This window comes from Rana temporaria, chromosome 3 (genome assembly GCF_905171775.1).
Source record: "Rana temporaria chromosome 3, aRanTem1.1, whole genome shotgun sequence".
Classification (NCBI taxonomy): Eukaryota; Metazoa; Chordata; class Amphibia; order Anura; family Ranidae; genus Rana; species Rana temporaria.
The window spans coordinates 483,868,741-483,891,354 of NC_053491.1; the positions used below are offsets into that span (position 1 = coordinate 483,868,741).

Consider the following 22,614-nt stretch of genomic DNA (forward strand, 5'->3'; position numbering starts at 1 on the left):
ATTATCACTCCTTCTAAAATTCCTGAGGAAGTGGTTACCCTGCGAAACATGTCGGCAGGAAGGCTGGACTGACATCTATTATAGGTTCCTTACGTTTGTGGGGGATTATATGAAGACATCCAGTCTTTGAAGGGGTTTTAGTTCCCTTTACTTTTTTTTATATTATTACATTTTGTCTCTGGTGTGTGATGTATTTATTAATGATTTTGTATAAACTTTTGTAATAAATATAATGATTTTACACTGTATTTAGTGTTGTGAGTTCAATGGTACCATGAAAGTCCTTAGTGCCTCCAAACATTTCTATTTCTAACCTTCAACATACACCAGAAGAGACCCCCAGACTCTGGTCAGTAGAATAATACAGTAGCTGATCAAAAGTGAGTGCCCCCCCCCCAACCCCCCCCCCAATCACCACAACTAGCACCATTCCTATTTTCTATTGGCTGCAGTTAGTGTCCTCTCCCCTCTGCAGATCTCTGACATCTCCTCTGATCCTCCATGGGCTTTCATCACCCCTTTTTCTCCGATCCCCCCCATGTCCACTGATCCCCTCCCCCATGTGCTTCAAGGGACATGTATATGTGTAGCTACAGGGCGAGGAATGTCTCCTCAGCTTATGATTGGCTGTCTGTGGTTCACCAACACACATGAAAATCCTTCACACTAGCAGTCGGGGGGGGGGGTGGTATAACCCCATGGTTGAGCCCAAAACTGCTCCTCCTTTAGCTGCAGAGGCAGCAGTCAGGGCTGTACACAAGTTGTGGTCATGAAGCAAAGCCGGGACCCCTTTTATTGCATTCAGCAGATACCACCACCCACCAAACATGACCCATTCATAGATTTCATAGGATCCGGTTTCCATCACATGATTCTGATTGCAGCTTCCAGGTTGGTTGTGCCCAGAGGAACCCTTCCCCCGGACTCTGCAGTAGATGGGGCCACTCTGCAACCCCTGTGCAATGCACACAGTTGCAGGGTGGTGGCGCTGCTTTAAGGGGGTTGAAACAGGTGGTGAGGAGGTGAGATATTTCCTCCTCACCTGCCAAACACCTCTGAAAAGTGATCTGAGTGTGGACCGCTTTTGGAAGGAGTGTCAGTCCCTGCCCCCAGTGTGAATGAGCCCTAAAGCTGGCCACACATGGATGGAAATTCAGCCGGATCAGCGGGGATCGGCTCAATGTCAATCAGTGTGCGGCCGTCCCTGCTCAGCAGAAGCCAATCATCAGAACGATTTCTATAAAAGGGGCGTGTTGTAATATTTTTCTCAATCCCGCCATTGGTCAGTGTAAGTCGCCTATTTACAGTTCTGTGTTCCTTCAATTCTCACTGGTTTACAACAAAAAAACACACAATTTACAATTTACAAATATTTGTTATTTATTATCTCAATACAGGTCCATGTTGTAGAATTAGAAGGAATTGTGTAAGTTGTGTTGTATTTGTATCCGCTAATAATGATTTTCCTGTATTTTCACCAAAAAATATTATTTTCATAAACATTTGCGGCAATTATCATGTGACCTAAATCTAAAAAAAAAAAAATCTAATAAATCAAAAACCTAAAAGTCAGTATAAGTGATACAATATAAAATCAGTAGTTATAAAAGAGATCCCATAGGATTCTATTGGTGATCCATTCTATGGGGACACATTATATTAGGATCCATTATAAAAGTGATATAATATAGGATATAATAATGTAGAGACACTTATCAATCATACATGAGGACAGCGATATATGATGAGAAAGAATGACACAATCTTCACACTTATTATATTCTTATTTCTACTACATCTTGTAATCTTATATTATAGATAGATAGATTGGGTCTTAAAGGGCCAGTACACCTCCATCTGTGCCTCCCATAAGTCATGTGACACTCTGCGCTCTGTCTCAGGTCCAGCACTCTATACAATGTCCCATCTCACTATACATAATGATCCTGTACTGGGAGGAGCCATAGGAAATAATGCCCCGCCCCCTTTCTGTAAGTAATGCAGCAGCCGTACACCCCCTATAGAGTCTCCATGTACATCCACACTCAGAGCCGGAGAAGTGTACACTGTTATATTGCAGTCTATAAATAACAGGAAGTACATCTCTCCAGGTAAACAGTTCAGGGTCACATCAATGCGGTTGCGGTTGATGCGTTTTTAAACCCACGTATTTCATGTGTTTTCATGTATTTTGCAATTTTTTTCCTCTTTAAATCCTCTGTATATAGCTGGTTGCTAAGGAGCAGGCCGGGAGGCTGGCCGCCACGTCCTTAACAACCGAAGAGTCACCAGCTCTCAGCGGGGTTCCCCTGAATGTAAAAAAAGACCCCGGGCATGATGGGTCCGTGATGTCACAGGGGGACACGATTCATTTTTAATACAGGACTTGTCAAAGCCATCTCATGTTTTTTGTTAGACTACGCTGCTTTTTTGGGGGTGAGTGGGTAGGGGTACATTGTACCTCATACTCATTCACATGGGAGGGATCATGATATGGGGACCCCATTGTTAAAGGGAGCTTCCAGATTGAGGTAATCCCCCCGGTCCGCAGACCCCCACAACCACAGTCCAGAGTTGTGGAGAAGAGGCCCTTGTCCTCATCAACATGGAGACAAGGTGCCACTGGGGTGGGGGTCAGAGCCCTCCCTGCCCCAAAGTACCCCCCCATTTTGAGGGCATACGGCCTGATATGGTTCAGGAGGGGGGAGGCACTCACTCGTCCCCTCTCTTTCCTGACCAACCACGCTGCATGCTCAGATAAGGGTCTGGTATGGATTTTGGGGGGACGCCATGCCTTTTTTTTGGTATGGTTTGGGGGACGGGGGGCACGCCATTTCTTTGTCAAATATTTTTAGCTGGCAAATGTTTTTTTAACATTCAGCTGTCAGCGGAGAACCCCACTGACAGATGATGACTCCTTCATTGCTAAGGACATGGCAGCTGGCTTCCTGACCCACTCCTTAGCAACCGACTGTATACAGGGAATTTAAAGCAAAAAAAAAAAAAAAAACACAAAACGCAAAACACGTAATAAAAAATGCAGCACAAACGTTTTTGGTTGCGACTCCCCGGAAATGTGTTACACGCAAAAGGTAATCTACTGCAGGAAAAAAGTCCCTGACCCTTTTCTAAAAATGCAGCGCCGCAAAACACACAAATGTGAACTACATCCATAGGAAACCATGTTATATGGACTGTAGAGAGTTTCTGCAAAAAGCACCAAAGAGCGCATAGGTGTGAGTGCAGGGAAAATCATTTCTTCATATCTTTCTGCTGAGATTGTTACATTTACTTGAATTAGACATGTGCAATTCGTTTAGTTTCTAATTCATATTTTAACGAATTTAGCGAAATTCGTTATTTCCATATTTTTGCATTTCCAAATTTTTTTATTTCCAAATTTTTTTATTTCCAAATTTTTTTATTTCCAAATTTTTTTATTTCCAAATTTTCGTATTTCCGAATTTTTTTATTTTCAGATTTCCGAATTTTCGAAATTTGGAAATTTCGAATTATTTAATTTTCGAATTTTGCAATTTCGAAATTCCGAATTTTCGAATGAAATTTTTTTTGTATTTCTGAAATTCCGAATTAAAAAATTTGAAAGTTCGAAAATTGAAAAATTCGAAATTTCGAAATTGCAAAATTCGAAAATCTAACATTTTTGTATTTCCGAAATTCTTTTTTTTTTTTTTAATTTCCGAATTTTCGTATTTCCGAATTTTTTCATTTCCGAATTTTGTTATTTCCAAAATGCGGAAATTCGGATTTTTGGATTTCGAAAATTCGAAAATTATAAAAATTTGGAAAATCAAAAAATTCGAAATTTCGATAATTCCATTCAAAATTTTAAAAAACCTGAATTTTAGAAATTTTAAATTTTTTAATTTTAGAATTTTAGAATTTTAGAATTTTAGAATTTTAGAATTTTCTCATTTTTGAATTTTCTAATTTTACCAATTTTGAAATTCCGAATTAAAATTTTTTGTATTTCCGAAATTTTTCATTTCTGAATTTTCGTATTTAAGAATTTTGGAAGTTCCAATTTTTTGAAATTTGGATTTCGAATTTTTGAAATTCTGAAATTCCGAATTAAAAAAATTTAAAATTCGAAAATTTAAAAATTCGAAATTTCGAAATTGCAAAATTCGAAATTGCAAAATTCGAAAATCTAACATTTTTGTATTTCCGAAATTCTTTTTTTTTAATTTGCGAATTTTCGTATTTCCGAATTCCGGAAATTCGAATTTTTGGAAATTTGGATTTCGAAAATTCGAAAATTATAAAAATTTGAAAAATCAAAAAATTCGAAATTTCTAAAATTCGATTCGAAAATAAAAAAAAACAAAATTTTAAGATTTTTAGAAATTTCTAATTTTCGAAATTGTGGAATTTTAGAAATTTTTAATTTTCGATTTTTTTAATTTTCGAGATTTTCGAGATTTTTTAATTTTTAAATTTTCGAATTTTTTAATTTTCGAATTTTTTAATTTTCGAATTTTTTAATTTTTAGATTTTTGATTTTTTGAATTTTCGAATTTTTGAATTTTCAAAATTGTAAAATTCGAAAACCTAAAATTCAAAAATTTTCAGAATTTCCTTTTTCATTTTCGTTTTTTTCGGAAATTCGGAATTCCGAATTTCCGAAAAAAGCAAAAAAACGAATAAAACGAAAAAAAAATTAGAATTTCCCAAATTTACAAAAAAAGAAAAAAAAACGAATGAAACACACGATTTTTTTTTTCGAATTTCCCGAATTTCCGAAAAAAAAAAAAAAAAACGAAAATAACAAATGAAAAAAAAAAGAATTTTTCGGCAGTGCACATGTCTAGTTTGAATCCCTTTTTAGTATAGATTGGAGGGTGGAAAGAGAGGACAGGTGACCACATTCTATCCAATCACAGTGACCGCATTACACCCTGCATAGAGTGACTGCATGTGGGGGAGGGGCAGAGAGTAGGGGGAGGGGCAGGAGGAGGGAGATTGATGATGTCACACACTGTGATAACTTTCTGTCTAACAATTACAATGAAAGTAATTGTCAATAGATAGATAGATATTAACCACTTGCTTACTGGGCACATAAACCCCCTTCGTGCCCAGGCGAAATTTCAGCTTCCGGCACTGCGTCGCTTTAACTGACCATTGCGCGGTCGTGCGACGTGGCTCCCGAACAAAATTGGCGTCCTTTTTTCCCCACAAATAGAGCTTTATTTTGGTGGTATTTGATCACCTCTGCGGTTTTGCTTTTTTGCGCTTTAAACAAAAAAAGAGCGACAATTTAAAAAAATATATATATTTTTTTTACTTGTTGCTATAATAAATATCTAAATTTTTTTTAAAAAAAAATATTTTTTTCTCAGTTAAGGCCGATATGTATTTTTGTAAAAAAAAAAAAAAAATCGCAATAAGCGACTGGTTTGCGCAAAAGTTATAGTGCCTACGAAATGGGGGATAGATTTATGTTTTTTTTTTACTAGTAATGACGGCGATTTGCGATTTTTTTTGTCAGGGCTGCGATATTGCGACGGACGTATCGGACACTTTTGACACAATTTTGGGACCATTCACATTTATACAGCGATCAGTGCTATAAAAATGCACTAATTACTGTATAAATGTGACTGGCAGTGAAGGGGTTAACACTAGGGGGTGAGGAAGGGGTTAAATGTGTACCCTGGGTGTGTTCTTACTGTGTGGGGGGAGGGGGGTGACTGGGGGAGGTGACCGATGCTGTGTCCCTATGTAAAGGGACACAGATCGGTCTCCTCTCTCCCTCACAGCACGTGGAGCTCTGTGTTTACACACAGAGCTCCACGTCCTGCTGTGTCACCGACGATCGCGAGTGTCTGGCGGACATCGCGGCCGCCAGGCACTCGCATCGGCTCCCGAGCGATGCGCCGGGCACGTTGTTTCCCCGCTGCGCGCCCCCAGTGGCGCGTACAGGGAACAAAAGTAGCAGGACGTCCATAGACGTCCACCCGGCAGTTGAGAGCCGCACTGTGGACGTCTTTTGTCCATAGCGCGGATCTCAAGTGGTTAAATCAAGCTTTATCTATAGGCCACACCCCTTCTCACTGACAAATAAGAACATGTCATTCACTATTACTCCAGTAACTGGAGAGATCTCCTACCCAATCACAGGGAGTGACAGAGGGAGAAATATCACCTTTAAGAAAAACCTGCAGGGCACTGACTGAAGTCCCGCCCACTGCTTTATGCCATTGGCTAAATGTTCAACCAATCTCACTATCCCTGTGATGTCATTAGTTTCTGGGCAGATTTCTCACATCTTCCCATCCCCCCCACAGATCTTCATACAACCTTTATATACATATATCCCAGCATGGAGGGGCTCAGTGAAGGTGGTGGTGAAGGTGCGGAGGTGTCGGATCGGGTCACACAGATCATAAAAGGAGATCCGCCCGGCCTCATAATCCAGATCTATCCTGACTCTGTTACTGGAGATATTGGAGGGTAAGAGGATCACTTTACTGTCATGTCTCACCTTATACTGATCATCATCATCCCTGCACAATCCCCAGGACTTCTTATTATATCCAATCACTGACTCCAATCCTCCTCTCCTCTCTATACTGGGGTAACACATCCCGACTATCCATATATCTGATCCCCCGACATCCACTTCCCAGTAATGTCTCCCTGAGGAGAAACTCCGACTGCTCAACACCTGATAACCCTGAAATCTCTCTGGTGTTTTGGGACGATTCTGGATTCTATCTGACCTGGATACAGTTTTCCTGTCATCTGATATATGGAGATTATTATGAGCTGTGTTTACATCCAGTAATATGTCTTCAGCTCCCTGTATATAGAAGTCTACATTTACCCCTCTTATTATATCAGATAATGTGTGTAATGTGTGTAAGACCCCCGCCACATCCAGACCCCCTCCATCATGGAGGAGCTTCTCATGTCTCTCTCTGTCCTCATTATCTCCATCCTCAGTATCACACAAGTCACCTGTGTCTGATTCCTGTAAGACAGTCAGTGGATCCGTCATGTTACACAGCTCCTCAATGTGACGCATCTTCCTGGACAGCTCCTCCTTCTTTATTTCCAGATCCCGGATGAAGATGGAGATCCGCTCTGCCCTCCCGGAGATTTCCCTCAGGACTCTCTTCTCCAGATCTTCCAGACGTCTCCTGAGATCTCTAAACAGGACAGTGACTCTCTCGGTGTCACCAGCTGCTTCTTCTACTTTCCTCCTGTGTTCCTGCAGACTCTGGACTCTTTCCTCCGTCTCCTCTCTCTTTGTCAGAAGTTTCTGCAGAACATTCCTCAGTGTCTCCTTCTTCTTCTCAGAAGCCTCATCCAGCATCTCCACCTGGTGTCCTCGATGTTCTCCGGCCAAAGTGCAGGACACACAGATAGAGGTCTCATCCTCAGTGCAGTAATACTCCAGGATCTTCTTATGGACGGAGCATTTCCTGCTCTCCATGGACAAGGTGGGGTCACATAAGATGTGTTCTGGGGACTTTTTGTGGACTCTCAGGTGTTTATCACACAGAGAAACCTCACAGTGTAGACAGGATCTAACAGAAGGTATACGATAGTCCACACAGTAAGTACAGAAGACCCCGGACTCCTCCTGATCTGGTTGAACAGACAGGAAATTCTCCACTATGTTACGTAGTGTTATGTTCCTGTGCAGTGCAGGACGATCCGGAAACTTCTCTCTGCATTCAGGACAGGAATATCCTCCAGACCCCCCCTGTGTATCCAGCACACGATCAATACAGACCCGGCAGAAGTTGTGACCACATCTCAGCATTACAGGATCTGTATAAATGTTCAGACAGACGGAACATTCCAGCTCAGCTCTCAGATCACCAGACGCCATCGCTGACAGAAGAAGAGGAAATGAAAGTAAAATTCTCTGACACCGGAGAAGAATGCAGTTGGGAGGGGTCACTTCCTCCTACACAGGGTGAGGCTGATCCAGATCAGTATTATTAGACACAGAGATCAGAGTACAGAAGAGGGAGTTTTTTTTACTGTAGTAAAGATAATCAAACCTCCCAACTTTGAGAGAAAGTTGGGTGTAGAGAAGAACACACTAAGGCCCCTTGCACACTAGACTTTAGTCCATGTGTGTCCAGTTCTGGGATATTAGTGTTCCCAGGAGCCACAGGTACAGCATCTAGACCCCCTGCCTGCAGCCTGTCGCAGTCTTTGAAAGGCTGACAAACACTGCAGCTGGATGGGGCTGAATAGACATGTGCACTGCCAAAATTTTTTTTTTATTTTTTCGTTTTCGTTTCATTCATTTTTTTGCTTTTTTTGGAATTTCGGGAAATTCTAAAAAAAAATTCAGTTTTTGTTTCATTCGTTTTTTTTTTTTGGAAATTCGGGAAATTAAAAAATTCAGAAATTCGAAAATTCAGAATTTCCGAATTTTTTAATTTCTGAAAAAGCAAAAAACAAATAAAAACGAAAAAAATATATTTTTTCAAATTTTCCGAAAAAAGAAAACGAATGAAACGAGAACAAAAAAAAAAGAGTTTTCGGAAAGTCAAAAAATTCGGAAATTTCCCATTTTAGAATTTTAGATTTTTGATATTTTCTTTTTTTTTTTTAATTTTAGAAATTTCGAATTTTCGAATTCCGAATTTTTAACCACTTCAGCCCTGGACCATTTTGCTGGTCAATGACCGGGCCACTTTTTGCGATTCAGCACTGCGTCGCTTTAACTGACAACTGCTAAGGTCATGCAATGTGGCTCCCAAACAAAATTGACGTCCTTTTTTTCCCACAAATAGAGCTTTTTTTTGGTGGTATTTGATCACCTCTGCGGTTTTTATTTTTTGCGCTATAAACAAAAATAGAGCGGAATTTTGAAAAAAAATGAATATTTTTTACTTTTTGCTGTAATAAATATCCCCAAAAATATATAAAAAACTTTTTTTTCCCTCAGTTTAGGGAAATACGTATTCTTCTACATATTTTTCATAAAAAATCGCAATAAGCGTTAATTGATTGGTTTGCGCAAAAGTTATAGCGTCTACAAAATAGGGGATAGTTTTATGGCATTTTTATTAATATTTTTTTTTTTTTACTAGTAATGGCGGCGATCAGCGATTTTTATCGTGACTGTGACGTTATGGCGGACACTTTTGACACATTTTTGGGACCATTATCATTTTTATAGCGATCAGTGCTATAAAAATGCATTGATTACTGTAAAAATGTCACTGGCAGGGAAGGGGTTAACACTAGGGGGCGAGGAAGAGGTTAAGTATGTTCCCTAGGTGTGTTCTAACTGAAGGGGGGGGTGGGACTGACTAGGGGAAATGACAGATCGCTGTCCATACATTGTATGAACAGATATCAGCATTTCTCCCCCTGACAGGACCGGGAGCTGTGTGTTTACACACACAGCCAGGGCCGCTGATAGGGCAGTATGACCAGCCCTGTTGTACCGGGCCCGGCTCAGCATGGGGGCCCGGGAAGCATAGTTAAATTCTGACAGAATAAATTTAAATGTTTTTCTAAACCACCCATGCTCCTGCTTGCTTTTTAGGGTGTACTTACATAATCCTGGGCCCCATTAGGGCAATAGAGGGGCCCAGGAAGTGAAATCACTTTAGGGACTTTTTTTCCATTTTCGGGGGGCGCAGGTAGATAAAGCCTGGCCGCATAATGCGCTGCACATGTTCTAGTTCCGGCTGCCCTCTGCTTGTACCATCCCTGGCGGAGTGGTTTATGTGTACAGGGCTCCCTCAGTAAGTGCTGTCTGTGGGTGGGAGTTAGAGAGGCATGTGACCGTCTGACTGAGAGGATGCAGGAAACTTATTCCAGCAGCGGTGCACAGCTACAGGCAAGGGGCCAGATTCATGAAGCACTTACACCGTTTTTTTGGGAGATGCACGGCGTAAGTGCAGATTTGCGCCGGCAGATCGCTGCGCCTTACCCAGAGAACCAGATTACACCTCCAAATAGACTTCATCGCCTCGGTGTAACCTTTCCACGCCGGCGCGGCGTTGGCGCAGATTTACGCTGGTCGGATCTGGCGCGGCCATGGTTTTTGTGTTTTAAATATGCAAATGAGGTTTTTGGGCCGATTCATCAACTTAAGCTTGTCCGGCGCAGGCTACTCCCGGTGAGCGGAGCTGAAATTTCCGGTGCAAAGTTACACCTCATAAAAGCAGGGGTAACTTTGCACCAAACTTGCAGAGGTCAGCTGGAGAGCAGCTAAAGCAGCAGCGTTACAAACGAACTGAGCAACAACACTTGCTGGACAACACATAGAGGCGGTCCCCATGTTGGGAGAGGCCCTCAATAATTACAGCCCTCTCCTCTGGGCTAAAATTGGTCATCCGCCCACCTGAGGATTCCTCATCAGCCATAACTGCCCCACCACAATGCAAACCACCTAGCTTAGAAAAAAAAAAAGCTTCAGTACATTTGCACCTGCAGGGCGGAAGTCTGGGCTGATTCATGGACTGGGCTTTGGTAGTGGGTCGGCGGAGCTCAGGGATCACGCCGGGGCGCAGTTCTGAGCATGTGCAGTTTGGGGCATTTACCCCTGGATGTCACTGAGCATGTGCGGTCTAAGATGCGCCCCGGCGTGACCCCTGCGCCACGGTCGGCACTTCATTAGCATAGGGTGACTCCCAGTTGGCCTTACCCCGCCTTACGCCGTCTAAAATCCGCCGCGCTGGGGCATCGTAGACAAAAAAAGTTTCTTGAATCGCCTAACTGCCGCTCCGCGCTGGACCGGTGTAGTCTAAAAATGATGCACCACGCCGATGCAAATCTGCACCATTGTTCATGAATCTGGCCCAAGGGGCGGCACACAGTCACACCAGCTACCATGGAAAGAAGGTACAGCCCCCTGACTGCCCACTGGGTTCATGATTATCGTCATTAGGATGATCACAGCACTTTAGATCCTCTATTGCTCTTCCACAGTGTCACATGGCTATTGGGTCTGAGTGTGTACAAACTGTCACACAATAGAGCCATAACAAAGTCAGTACCCAATAGCCATGTGGCACTGTGGCAGAGCAATAGAGGATCTAAAGTTCTGTGATCATCATAATGATGATAAGCATGAGATGCTACTTTACACTTGCTACTTGTGAGTGGACACAAGTCCAAATTTCCATTTGGCCACCCATAGAGACATCACAAGTCCTCCCCTGTCGGCTGTGCATTGTATGCAGATGCAAACTGAACAGACCTGGAAATCAGAACACATCTGTCCCATTTAGCTCCAATTCTGCAGAGAATCCACTCACTGATCCCTGGCTGAGTGGAGCAGCACTGTGTGAAAGGGCTCTCATGCTGGAAAGGTAGTGCTGGGGAAAGTACATAGGCTGCAACCACAACTACTGTAACCACCCATCATGTTTCCTGCTGAGCATTTTACTTTTCAACTACTGTCAGGGTTTTTAAGTGGTTAACACAGGTTGTGAGGAGGTGATACAATGCCTGTTCACCACCAGCCAAATTCTGTCAGAAGAGCAATCCGCATGCAGATCACTCTTCAGAGAGCAATGCTAGTGTAAATTAGCTCATACAGATTTAAATAATTATTGGAGTGCATGCCTCAGCTGATTTAAGGCATAATAGATGTGCTGGCTAAAGGAAAATTGAATCCTTAAAGTCAGCTGCAGCACTCTCATTCATTAGAAGGAATGTGATTAGCCTGGACAAAGATACCGTAAATATCACTTAAAATATCACTTTTTTGAGGCGGGGTCAAGGGCGGGGTTGGGGGGGCCCCCATCAGGTAGGCTGTACGGGGCCCCATGATTTCTAACAGCGGCCCTGCACACAGCTCCCATGTTTTCACTCTGTAATTATCGATCGTGGGGGGGCCCGGCGGTGATCGTGCCCGCCGGGCACACGCGTTGGCACCATGGGCGCGTGCACGCGCCCCTATTGGCTGAAATGCGAAATGACGTATACCTACGTGATTTCGCGCAGCCGAGCCGACTGGTTTGGCTGGTCGACTAGTGGTTACATTTTCGAATTTTCAAATTTTCGAAATTCAGAATTTCTGAAACTCAGAAATACGTAAATTCTGAAATACGAAAATTCGGAAAATCAAAATTTTGGAATTAACAAATTTCTCAAAATTCGTTAAAAAACAAATTAGAAACTAAACGAATTGCACATGTCTAGGGCTGAACACTCTACTGCCTTAGGGAGAAAGGAGGCCCAGAGACTAAAGACCACCGTGTCTTTGTGAAGAACAAGGAAGGGTTCCTTACTGGATAAGACTGGCAATTCTGAAATCTGTCTCATTGACAAGATACACTGATAAAACCCACCTTACAAGTAAGGTCAGCCAAGGGAATATCCCGAATGAGCTCAAAGGGAGGCTTCTGTAGAGCCAACGTGACCAGATTGAGATCCCATGGTGACCCAGGTGAATGAAAGTGGGAGCAATGTGACCCACCCCTTACACAAAGGGCTTTAAAGGGGAATCAGTGACCAGCAGTCTCTGAAAGAGAATGGCCAATGCTAAGACTTGACCCTTCAGGGTGCTTAACCACTACATTGGGTTTCTTCAGGAATCACAGCTAAAGGTGATAACCTAAATAAACACGTGGAGGCGGGATCCTTACTTCATAAATGTATTTAGAAAATTTTAAAACGCTATCATGTCTACAAGTCATGTTCTGTGACACACTGTGAACTGTATGTTCTGCTCTTTAACTTTTCTTAACCACTTAAGGACCCCGTCACGCCGATATACGTCGGCAGAATGGCGCGGTTGGGCACAATCACGTACCTGTACGTGTCTCTTTAAGCCCAGCTGTGGGGTTACAAGCGCGCTGCCGGCGGCGCACTCGCGACCCGGTCCAAAGCTTCGAGACCGCGCCCGCGGGATCTGCGGACCCGATCGCTGCCGGTGTCCCGCGATGTCACCGGTGCTGAAGAACGGGGAGAGGTGTGTGTAAACACAACTTCCCTGTTATTCGTTGTGGCAGTGTCTGTGATCGTCTGTTCCCTGATATAGGGAAATACGATCAATGACATCACACGTCCAGCCCCGCCCCCTACAGTTAGAAACACATGTAGATATACGTCGGCAGAATGGCACGTACAGGCACATTGGCGTACCTGTACGTCCCTGCCTTTCCGCGGGTCGGGGGTCCGATCGGGACCCCCCCCCCCCCGCTACATGCGGCAGTCGGATTCCCGCGGGGAGCGATCCGGGGCGACGGCGCGGCTATTCGTTTATAGTCGCTTCGTCGCGATCGCTCCCCGAGCTGGAGAACGGGGAGAGCCGTATGTAAACACGGCTTCCCCGTGCTTCACTGTGGCGGCTGCATCAATCGAGTGATCCCTTTTATAAGGGAGACTCGATCGATGATGTCAGTCCTACAGCCACACCCCCCTACAGTTGTAAACACACACTAAGTGAACACTAAAGTGAACACTAAATGTTACAGCGCCCCCTGTGGTTAACTCCAAAACTGCAACTGTCATTTTCACAATAAACAATGCAATTTAAATGCATTTTTTGCTGTGAAAATGACAATTGTCCCAAAAATGTGTCAAAATTGTCCGATGTGTCCGCCATAATGTCGCTGATCACCGCCATTACTAGTAAAAACAAATTATAAATAAAAATGCAATAAAACTTTTCCCTTATTTTGTAAACGCTATAAATTTTGCGCAAACCAATCGATAAACGCTTATTGCGATTTTTTTTACCAAAAATAGGTAGAAGAATACGTATCGGCCTAAACTGAGGAAAAAAAATGTTTTTTATATATTTTTGGGGGATATTTATTATAGCAAAAAGCAAAAAATATTGAATTTTTTTCAAAATTGTCGCTCTATTTTTGTTTATAGCGCAAAAAATTAAAACCGCAGAGGTGATCAAATACCACCAAAATAAAGCTCTATTTGTGGGGAAGAAAATACGCCAATTTTGTTCGGGAGCCATGCCGCACGACCGCACAATTGTCAGTTAAAGTGACGCAGTGCCGAATCGCAAAAAAGGGGCCTGGTCCTTTACCTGCATAATGGTCCGGGTCTTAAGTGGTTAATAAAACAAAGTGGGAAAAATATATGTAAAAACACAATATCCGGCAACTCATTCACAGATTAAAAACTTACAAGCCCTAAACAGCCTAATTCCTGCGAAGAAAGTAAATAAAACCCTCAGAAAAGGCAATGATATCAGCCGACTGATCAACAACCCTGACATGCTGTATACTACACAGGAGCACTGGCCATCCTAGCACTGCACTGTACCTGTTATTGTACCTGCAATAACTGCAGCAAATGAAAACACAATGGGCTAGATTCAGGTAGGGGCGCGCACTGATATGGCGGCGCAGCATATCGTCTTTACGCTACGCCGCCGTAAATTACAGGAGCAAGCGCTGTATTCACGAAGCACTCGCTCCGTAAGTTGCGGCGTAGCGTAAAAGGGGCCGGCGTAAGCGCGCGTAATTCAAATGATCCGGTAGGGGCCGTGGATCATTTAAATTAGGCGCGTTCCCGCGCCGAACGTACTGCGCATGCGCCGTCCCTAAAATGTTCTGACGTGCATTGCGGTAAATGACGTCGCAAGGACGTCATTGGTTTCGACGTGAACGTAAATGGCGTCCAGCGCCATTCACGGACGACTTACACAAACAACGTAAAATTTTCATATCGCGACGCGGGAACGACGTCCATACTTAACATTGCCTCCTAATAGCAGGAGCAGCCTTACGCCGAAAAAGCCCTAACGCAAACGATGTAAAAAACGAACGCCGGGAGCACGTACGTTTGTGAATCGGCGTATCTAAGAAATTAGCATATTCTACGCAGACAACAACGGAAGCGCCCCTAGCGGCCAAAGTTATATTGCACACAATTCTACACCGCCGCAATCAAGTTACGTCGGTGGAGGAAGACTATTTTTTCAGCGTAACTGCCTTTTTGAATCGGCGTAATGATACGCGGGCGTGGAATTCAAATTACGCCGCCGCAAAAGGTACTGGAATCTACCCCAATGAAGACATTTCACAGGTCAGAAGTGTGATAAGTGAACTATAAATGAAAGCACTATTGAGCTGAGAGTGAACAGGAAGGGGGTGAGTAAAGGCTGACTGACCACACTGAGCATGGAAGACACTGACACAGAGGAGACTGAGGCAGACAGAACAGAGTGAAGTGTGTGTACATTCCCGGCCCTCAGAGCCTTCACTCACCCCTAGTCTGTGGTGGTGATGATGATGATGATCCTGTTGGAGAGGTGTTGATCACGCTGTCGGCCCATGGTAGCAGCTTCAGACCCGCTGCCTACCTGGCTCACGCTGGCAGGAACAGTGGTGCTGTGGGTGTCTGAGTAGGACCTCCTTATCCTGCGTATTCTTACACAGTAGCTTCTGTCCTGTCAGCCTGTGCACTGACACTTCCAGTCAGCGGTCCTCTTCTTCTGGTCCCTGTAAAGTCCCAGTGGTGAGGTGACGCTCCTATGGTCTTGCCTCAGGTCCAGGTCTGCCTACAGGTGGATGAAAAGTTCCAGGTCTGGCTTCAGGTAACCTGTTACCATCAGTATTTAGGAGTATACCTGGCACTTCAGGAATGAGAGGCACAATACAGGCCCGGGGCCCACAGATGTAAGTGAAGATACAGCGGTCACCAGTGACAACTGAGGGGGGGGGGAGTAAAATAAATAAATAATTAAATGAGTGAGGCAAGCCTTTCTCCAGGGGAATTAGTCCTTTTGAAGTAGTTCATGAAGTAGAATATCCATTCTGGGCTGAGAGCGGGTCACAAGATCCAGAAGGAAGGCTGAGGAGAATCCAGAGGGGAGTCCAGCTGACAGACCTGAGGTAAAAGCTGACTCCTCCCAGTGACAGGAGAGGATAGAAGTAAAAGGTTACACTCATTGGCTAGATGTTTCCCGCCAAAAGGATTTGTCACCAATCCAGTGCTCTGCAGCTGAGGTATACCTTCCTAGCAACAGCAGGCAGCTTGTCACCTGACACACAAAACAGAAACAACCAGCAAAGCCGCCATAGAGAGACATGTACTTATCAATTATCATAGCCCTCTATTAGGAGTAAAATGTATTTATTAAACAAATGGGTGTCAGGGGTGACAACCCCATGGGGCCACTTCTTTATTTTATTCTTTCGTGGCCCTGACATTCTGCATGGGAATAGGATGGAGGACTCTGCAGACTCCTCAGTGTGGATCAGACCCATACATCCATCCACCCACCTATGCATCCATCCATCCATCCGCACACCTACCTATCCATCCATCCACCCACCTATCTATCCATCCATCCACCCACCTATGCATCCATCCATCCACCCACCTATCTATCCATCCATCCACCCACCTATGCATCCATCCATCCACCCACCTATCTATCCATCCATCCATCCACACACCTATCCACCCGCCCACCTACCTATCCATCTGTCCATCCATCCACACACCTATCCATCCATCCACCCACCTATGCATCTATCCATCCACCCACCAACCATCCATCCATCCACCCACCTATGCATCCATCCATCCACCCACCTACCTATCCATCCACCCACCCACCTATGCATCTATCCATCCACCCACCTACCTACCCATCCATCCATCCACCCACCTATGCATCTATCCATCCATCCACCCACCTACCTATCCATCCACCCACCCACCTATGCATCTATCCATCCACCCACCTGCCTACCCATCCATCCATCCACCCACCTATGCATCTATCCACCTGCCCACCTATCTATCCATCCACCCACCTATGCTTCCATCCACCCGCCCACCTACCTATCCATCTGTCCATCCATCCACCTACCTATCCACCCATCCATCCATCCACCTACCTATCCATCCATCCACCCACCCACCTACCTATCCATCCGTTCATCCATCCACACACCTATCCATCCACCCACCTATGCATTCATCCATCCACCCATCCACCTATCCCTCCATCCATAAATCTATCCACCCACCTATCTATCCATTCATCCACACACCTAGCCATCCACCAACCCACCTATCCATCCCTGCACACCCCTTCCTGCTGGTTGTGTATATCCTGGCTATCCATAGGCGTGTGCACGGGGTGTGCCTGGGCACACCCTAATCACCCCGTGCTGTCTCCAGAGATCTCCCCAGAAATGCTGCATCCATGAGAGTGTGCGGCCCCCGCTGCCTGTGAAACAGTTTCACAGGCAGCAGATGGTGAGAATTGCCAGAGCTTTTCAGCGTATGAAGCTGTCAGATATTACATGCAGGCAAAGTCACCAGCTGTCAAAATGATGTCGGGCGTGGGCGGGACTAAACAGCCATCAAACACCAGCCAATGGGATGGGTCTGGGCGGGCCGCTACATTTATGTGGCTCCGCCCGCTCTGTGAAGCAGCTCAATCATTGGCTGGTGTTGATTGCGCTTGGTCCCTCCCACCCCCGACATCGCGGCTGAGTTGTAAGTCATCACAACTCAGCCGCGATGTCGGGGTGGGCGGGACCAAGCGCAATCAACACTAGAGAAATGTAGCAGCCCGCCCATACCCATACCATTGGCTGGTGTTTAATAACTGTTCAGTCCCGCCCATCCTCTAAATCAGGGGTCTCCAAACTGCGGCCCGAGGGCCAGATGTGGCCCTTTTCTAGCCTTTATCCGGCCCTTGGGGCACAATTCCTCCCATTGATATGAGGCACTATTCCTCCCACTGACACCATGAATGGGGCACTATATCTTCCAATGATGGGAATACTATTCCCCTTATTCATAGGGGGAATATTCCTCCTATTGACCACCAACCCTGAGGCCATATTTATTGTCACTGATGCTGGGCCGTGACATTTTCTGCCCCTGGTGGCCACAATCCGGCCCTCCTAAAATCTGAAGGACAATAAAGTGGCCCTTTGTTTGAAAAGTTTGGAGACCCCTGCTCTAAATCACCGCTGACTTAACAGCTGGTGTCTCTTCCTGCATGTAGTGTCATTATCTGACAGCTTCTTACACTCAACAGCTCTGGCAATTTTCACAATATCCTGAATGTGAAACTCCCCCTCTCCCCTATCTGTGCCAACCAATGCTGCCTATACGTGCCAGTGTTGCTTATCAGTGCCAACCAATTCTGCCTATCAGTGCCAACCAGTGCCAACCAATGCTGCCAATCAGTGCACTGCCAACCAATGTTGCCTATCCATGCCAACCAATGCTGCCAATCAGTGCCAACCAATGCTGCCAATCAGTGCCAGTGTTGCTTATCCGTGCCAACCAATGCTGCCTATCCGTGCCAACCAATGCTGCCTATCCGTGCCAACCAATGCTGCCTATCAGTGCCAACCAGTGCCAACCAAAGCTGCCAATCAGTGCACTGCCAACCAAAGCTGCCTATCCATGCCAACCAATGCTGCCTATCCGTGCCAACCAATGCTGCCTATCTGTGCCAACCAGTTCTGCCTATCTGTGCCAACCAGTTCTGCCTATCCGTGCCAACCAGTTCTGCCTATCCGTGCCAACCAGTGCTGCCAATCAGTGCCAACCAGTGCTGCCAATCAGTGCCAACCAGTACTGCCTATCAGTGCTAGTGTTGCTTATCAGTGCCAACCAATTCTGCCTATCAGTGCCAACCAATGCTGCCAATCAGTGCACTGTCAACCAATGCTGCCTATCCATGACAACCAATGCTGCCAATCAGTGCCAACCAATGCTGCCAATCAGTGCCAGTGTTGCTTATCCTTGCCAACCAATGCTGCCTATCCGTGCCAACCAATGCTGCCTATCCGTGCCAACCAATGCTGCCTATCAGTGCCAACCAATGCTGCCTATCAGTGCCAACCAGTGCCAACCAATGCTGCCAATCAGTGCACTGCCAACCAAAGCTGCCTATCCGTGCTAACCAATGCTGCCTATCCGTGCCAACCAATGCTGCCTATCTGTGCCAACCAGTTCTGCCTATCTGTGCCAACCAGTTCTGCCTATCCGTGCCAACCAGTGCTGCCAATCAGTGCCAACCAGTGCTGCCAATCAGTGCCAACCAGTACTGCCTAACATTGCTAGTGTTGCTTATCAGTGCCAATCAATTCTGCCTATCAGTGGCAACCAGTGCCAACCAATGCTGCCAATCAGTGCACTGCCAACCAATGCTGCCTATCCATGCCAACCAGTGCTGCCAATCAGTGCCAACCAATGCTGCCAATCAGTGCCAGTGTTGCTTATCCGTGTCAACAAATGCTGCCTATCCGTGCCAAACAATGCTGCCTATCCGTGCCAACCAATGCTGCCTATCCGTGCCAGTGCTGCTTATCAATGCCAACAAGTTCTGCCTATCAGTGCCAACCAGTGCTGCCTATCAGTGCCAACCAGTGCTGTCTATCAGTGCCAACCAGTGCTGTCTATCAGTGCCAACCAGTGCTGTCTATCAGTGCCAACTAGTGCTGCCTATCAGTACCAACCAATGCTACCTATCAATGCCAGTGCTGCTTTTCAGTGCCAACCAATGCAGCCTATCACTGCCACTCTGCCAGTGCTGCTCATCAGTGCCAACCAGTGCTGCCTATCAGTGCCAATCAATGCTGCCTATCAGTGCCAACCAATGCTGTCAGTGCCAGCCAATGCTGTCAATCAGAGCCCATCAGTGCTGCCAATCAGAGCCCATCAGTGCTGCCAATCAAAGCGCATCAGTGCTGCATATAAGTGCCCATCAGTGCTGCATATAAGTGCCCATCAGTGATGCCAGTCAGTGTCCATAAGTGCAACCAATCAGAGCCCATCAGTGATGCATATCAGTGCCCATCAGTGTCGCCTATCAGTGCTGCCTATCAGTGCCACATATCAGTGCACATCAGTGCTACCAATTAGTGTCCATCAACGCTGCCAATCAGTGCCTACCAGTGCTGCCTTAGCAGGGATAATTGCAATACAAATTACCTTCAAGTGCAACAACTTTTTAGTTGGGAGCTTCACACCATTATAGCACTTTGGAATTTACATTTTTTAGATTGTATATGTTTTAGTCGCGCTTATAATGTGAATTATTGCTTTTGAAGTTAATTTTCCACCACCCTGCTAAGTCCATATCTTTATGGACCTTGCGTTGTGCACAGGTGCGCAGTCATGTTGAAACAGGAAGGTGCCGTCCCCCAAACTGTTCCCACAAAGTTGGGAGCATGAAATTGTCCAAAATGTCTTGGTATGCCGACACCTTAAGAGTTCCCTTCACTGGAACTAAAGGGCCAAGCCCAACCCCTGGAAAACAACCCCCCACCATATTATTTGGACCAGTGCACAAAGCAAGGTCCATAAAGACCTGGATGAGTGAGTTTGGGGTCCTGACCTCCACCCGATAGAACACCTTTGGGATGAATTAGAGCGGAGACTGCAAGCCAGGCCTTCTCATCCAACATCAGTGCCTGACCTCACAAATGCGCTTCTGGAAGAATGGTCAAACATTCCCATAGACACACTCCTAAACCTTGTGGACGGCCTTCCCAGAAGAGTTGAAGCTGTTATAGCTCCAAAGGGCGGGGCCAACTCAATATTGAACCCTACGGGCGAAGACTGGGAGGCCATTAAAAGTTATGTGTGTAAAGGCCGGCGTACTAATACTTTTGACTATATATATATATATATATATATATATACACACACACGTATGTGTGCTTGAGCTTTTGGGTGCACACCCTAATGCAATAGGCTGCGCACGCCTATGTGGCTATCCCTCCACTTTCCTATATGAAATCCTATAGATCTGCCAACTACTATGTAGTGCAAGAGCCTGCCTTGGGGAGAGGGGGGGGGGAGCCATCCCCCCAAAACAATTGACCACCGGCCACCACTGAAATGTATATTAGCTGGAACTGATCACATAGGGCCACCAGTGTGTCCACCACAAAGGCCTTTGAATCCCTCATCCTGCCCACAAACCTGTCCACTTTGTTGCTGAATTGGAATGCCAACAGATCTACATTTGGTAACCCCCCGGTGGTGTCAGATCTAAAAAAATACCTTGGGGAGAACTAACCCTTCACTCACATCTAGGCTCTGAAAACTGAGGAAGTCTGCCAGACAACTGTCTATCCCAAGAATGTGGACTGCAGACACGACTGAAATGTACCTTTCAGCCCAAGCCATGATTAGGTCCTCTTCTCAAAGAGCAGCATGGCTTCTGTTGCGGCCCTGATGGTTTATGTAAACCACGCCTGTGACATTGTTTGACTGAACCCTCATCAGTAACCTTTGAAGCTGATTGGTCTAATGCAGACTTTACTCCACCATTTTATATATTATGGGCCTTTTATGGACATTTTATGAACTGTAACTTCTTTCCCTATACATTATCCCAAGTGCAAGCTATTTTCTGTTTCCCTTCCCCCATCAACATGGGGACAAGGTGCTTTGGGGGGAGCCCCCTTGCCCCAAAGCACCCCCCATGTTGAGGGCATGTGGCCTGGTATGGTTCAGGGGGGGCGGCGCTCACTCATCTCCCCCCCTTTTCCGGCCTGTCGGGCTGCCGCCTCTGATAAAAGTCTGGTATGAATTTTGGGGGGGACCCCCACACTATTAAAAAAAAAAAAATTGGCATGGAGTTCCCCTTAAAATCACTACCAGACCTTAGGGCTTGGTATGGATTATGAGGGGACCCCTAACCATTTTTCAAAAACCTTTTGGCTCCCCCTAAATTTCAATACCAGGTCCAAATGGCACCCCTTTCTGGTTCATAAAGACAAGAGAGAACACCGCAGTGAGTAAAAGCAGCACCCTTTGCACCCACACACCTTCGTTAGGCATATGTAACCCTTTGATTGCCTTCATTAACCCTTTGATCACCCCTGTCACCCAGCCAGTGCCATTAGTAGAGTGTCAATGTAGAGTATTTATCACTGATCACTGTATTAGTGTCACTTATGACATCAGATAATGTCAGATATCACGGTCAGTTAGTGTCCCTCCCAGCCAGGGTCAGATAGCGTTAGATTGCCCGCACACTATTGCACTCGCACTATAGGACGCTAATCATCGCCATTACTAGTATAGTGTCTGTATGGATCAATATATAGATCATGAAAAGAACTCTACTAGTGCCCCTTAGCAATGCTGTATCTTGGCCTAGGCCAACAAGGCCCAGGCCTAGGGAAGCACTTTGCAGGGGGGGCAGCACGAAAGTGTCCCCGTAGCTTGCGCTACACTTTTAGTGTAGCGCCAGTCTTGGGGCGGACTGGGCCGGGAGGCAAATCAGTCTAGTGCCCCCATAAAGTGACCACACTACTGTCGGTATAATGATACTGGCAGGGCCACCATCGGGGGGCAGCCCATACACATGGAGCATGGAGGAGACTAGGGAGTCAGACCCCAACAAATGAGTTGTGTGGGCGGGTGGCATTCCGCAACTGGGGGGGGGGGGCTCTTTCCATTGATTCTAGTGTTTACTGTCCTATCATAACAGTGGACCTCCCACCTGAGTTCTCAGCTAGAGAGAGAGACAGATGCCATGTCGGGAGGCTAAAAACTGTCAAACAGTCAGCTGATGGGCTCCAAAGCAAGACAGGAAGTCAGAGTAAATCCCTGCAAATTAGGGGACTCTACTGCCCCCCCAAGGCCCTCAGAACTAGTTGTCCCCACTGGAAAATGTCAGGGCAGGTCTTAAATAGG

General features: G+C 45.5%; 1 protein-coding gene across 1 annotated transcript; it reads right to left on the bottom strand.

Moving 5' to 3' along the window:
- Positions 1-6,010: 6,010 nt before the first annotated feature.
- LOC120930795 (E3 ubiquitin-protein ligase TRIM39-like) lies at positions 6,011-21,096 on the bottom strand. The gene is made up of 2 exons (XM_040341969.1): positions 20,971-21,096; positions 6,011-7,942 (listed from the first exon to the last, which is right to left on the bottom strand). Exons 1-2 carry the CDS (start codon positions 21,094-21,096, stop codon positions 6,287-6,289), a joined length of 1,782 nt encoding a protein of 593 aa, XP_040197903.1. The 3' UTR covers positions 6,011-6,286.
- Between the last annotated feature and the right edge of the window lie 1,518 nt (positions 21,097-22,614).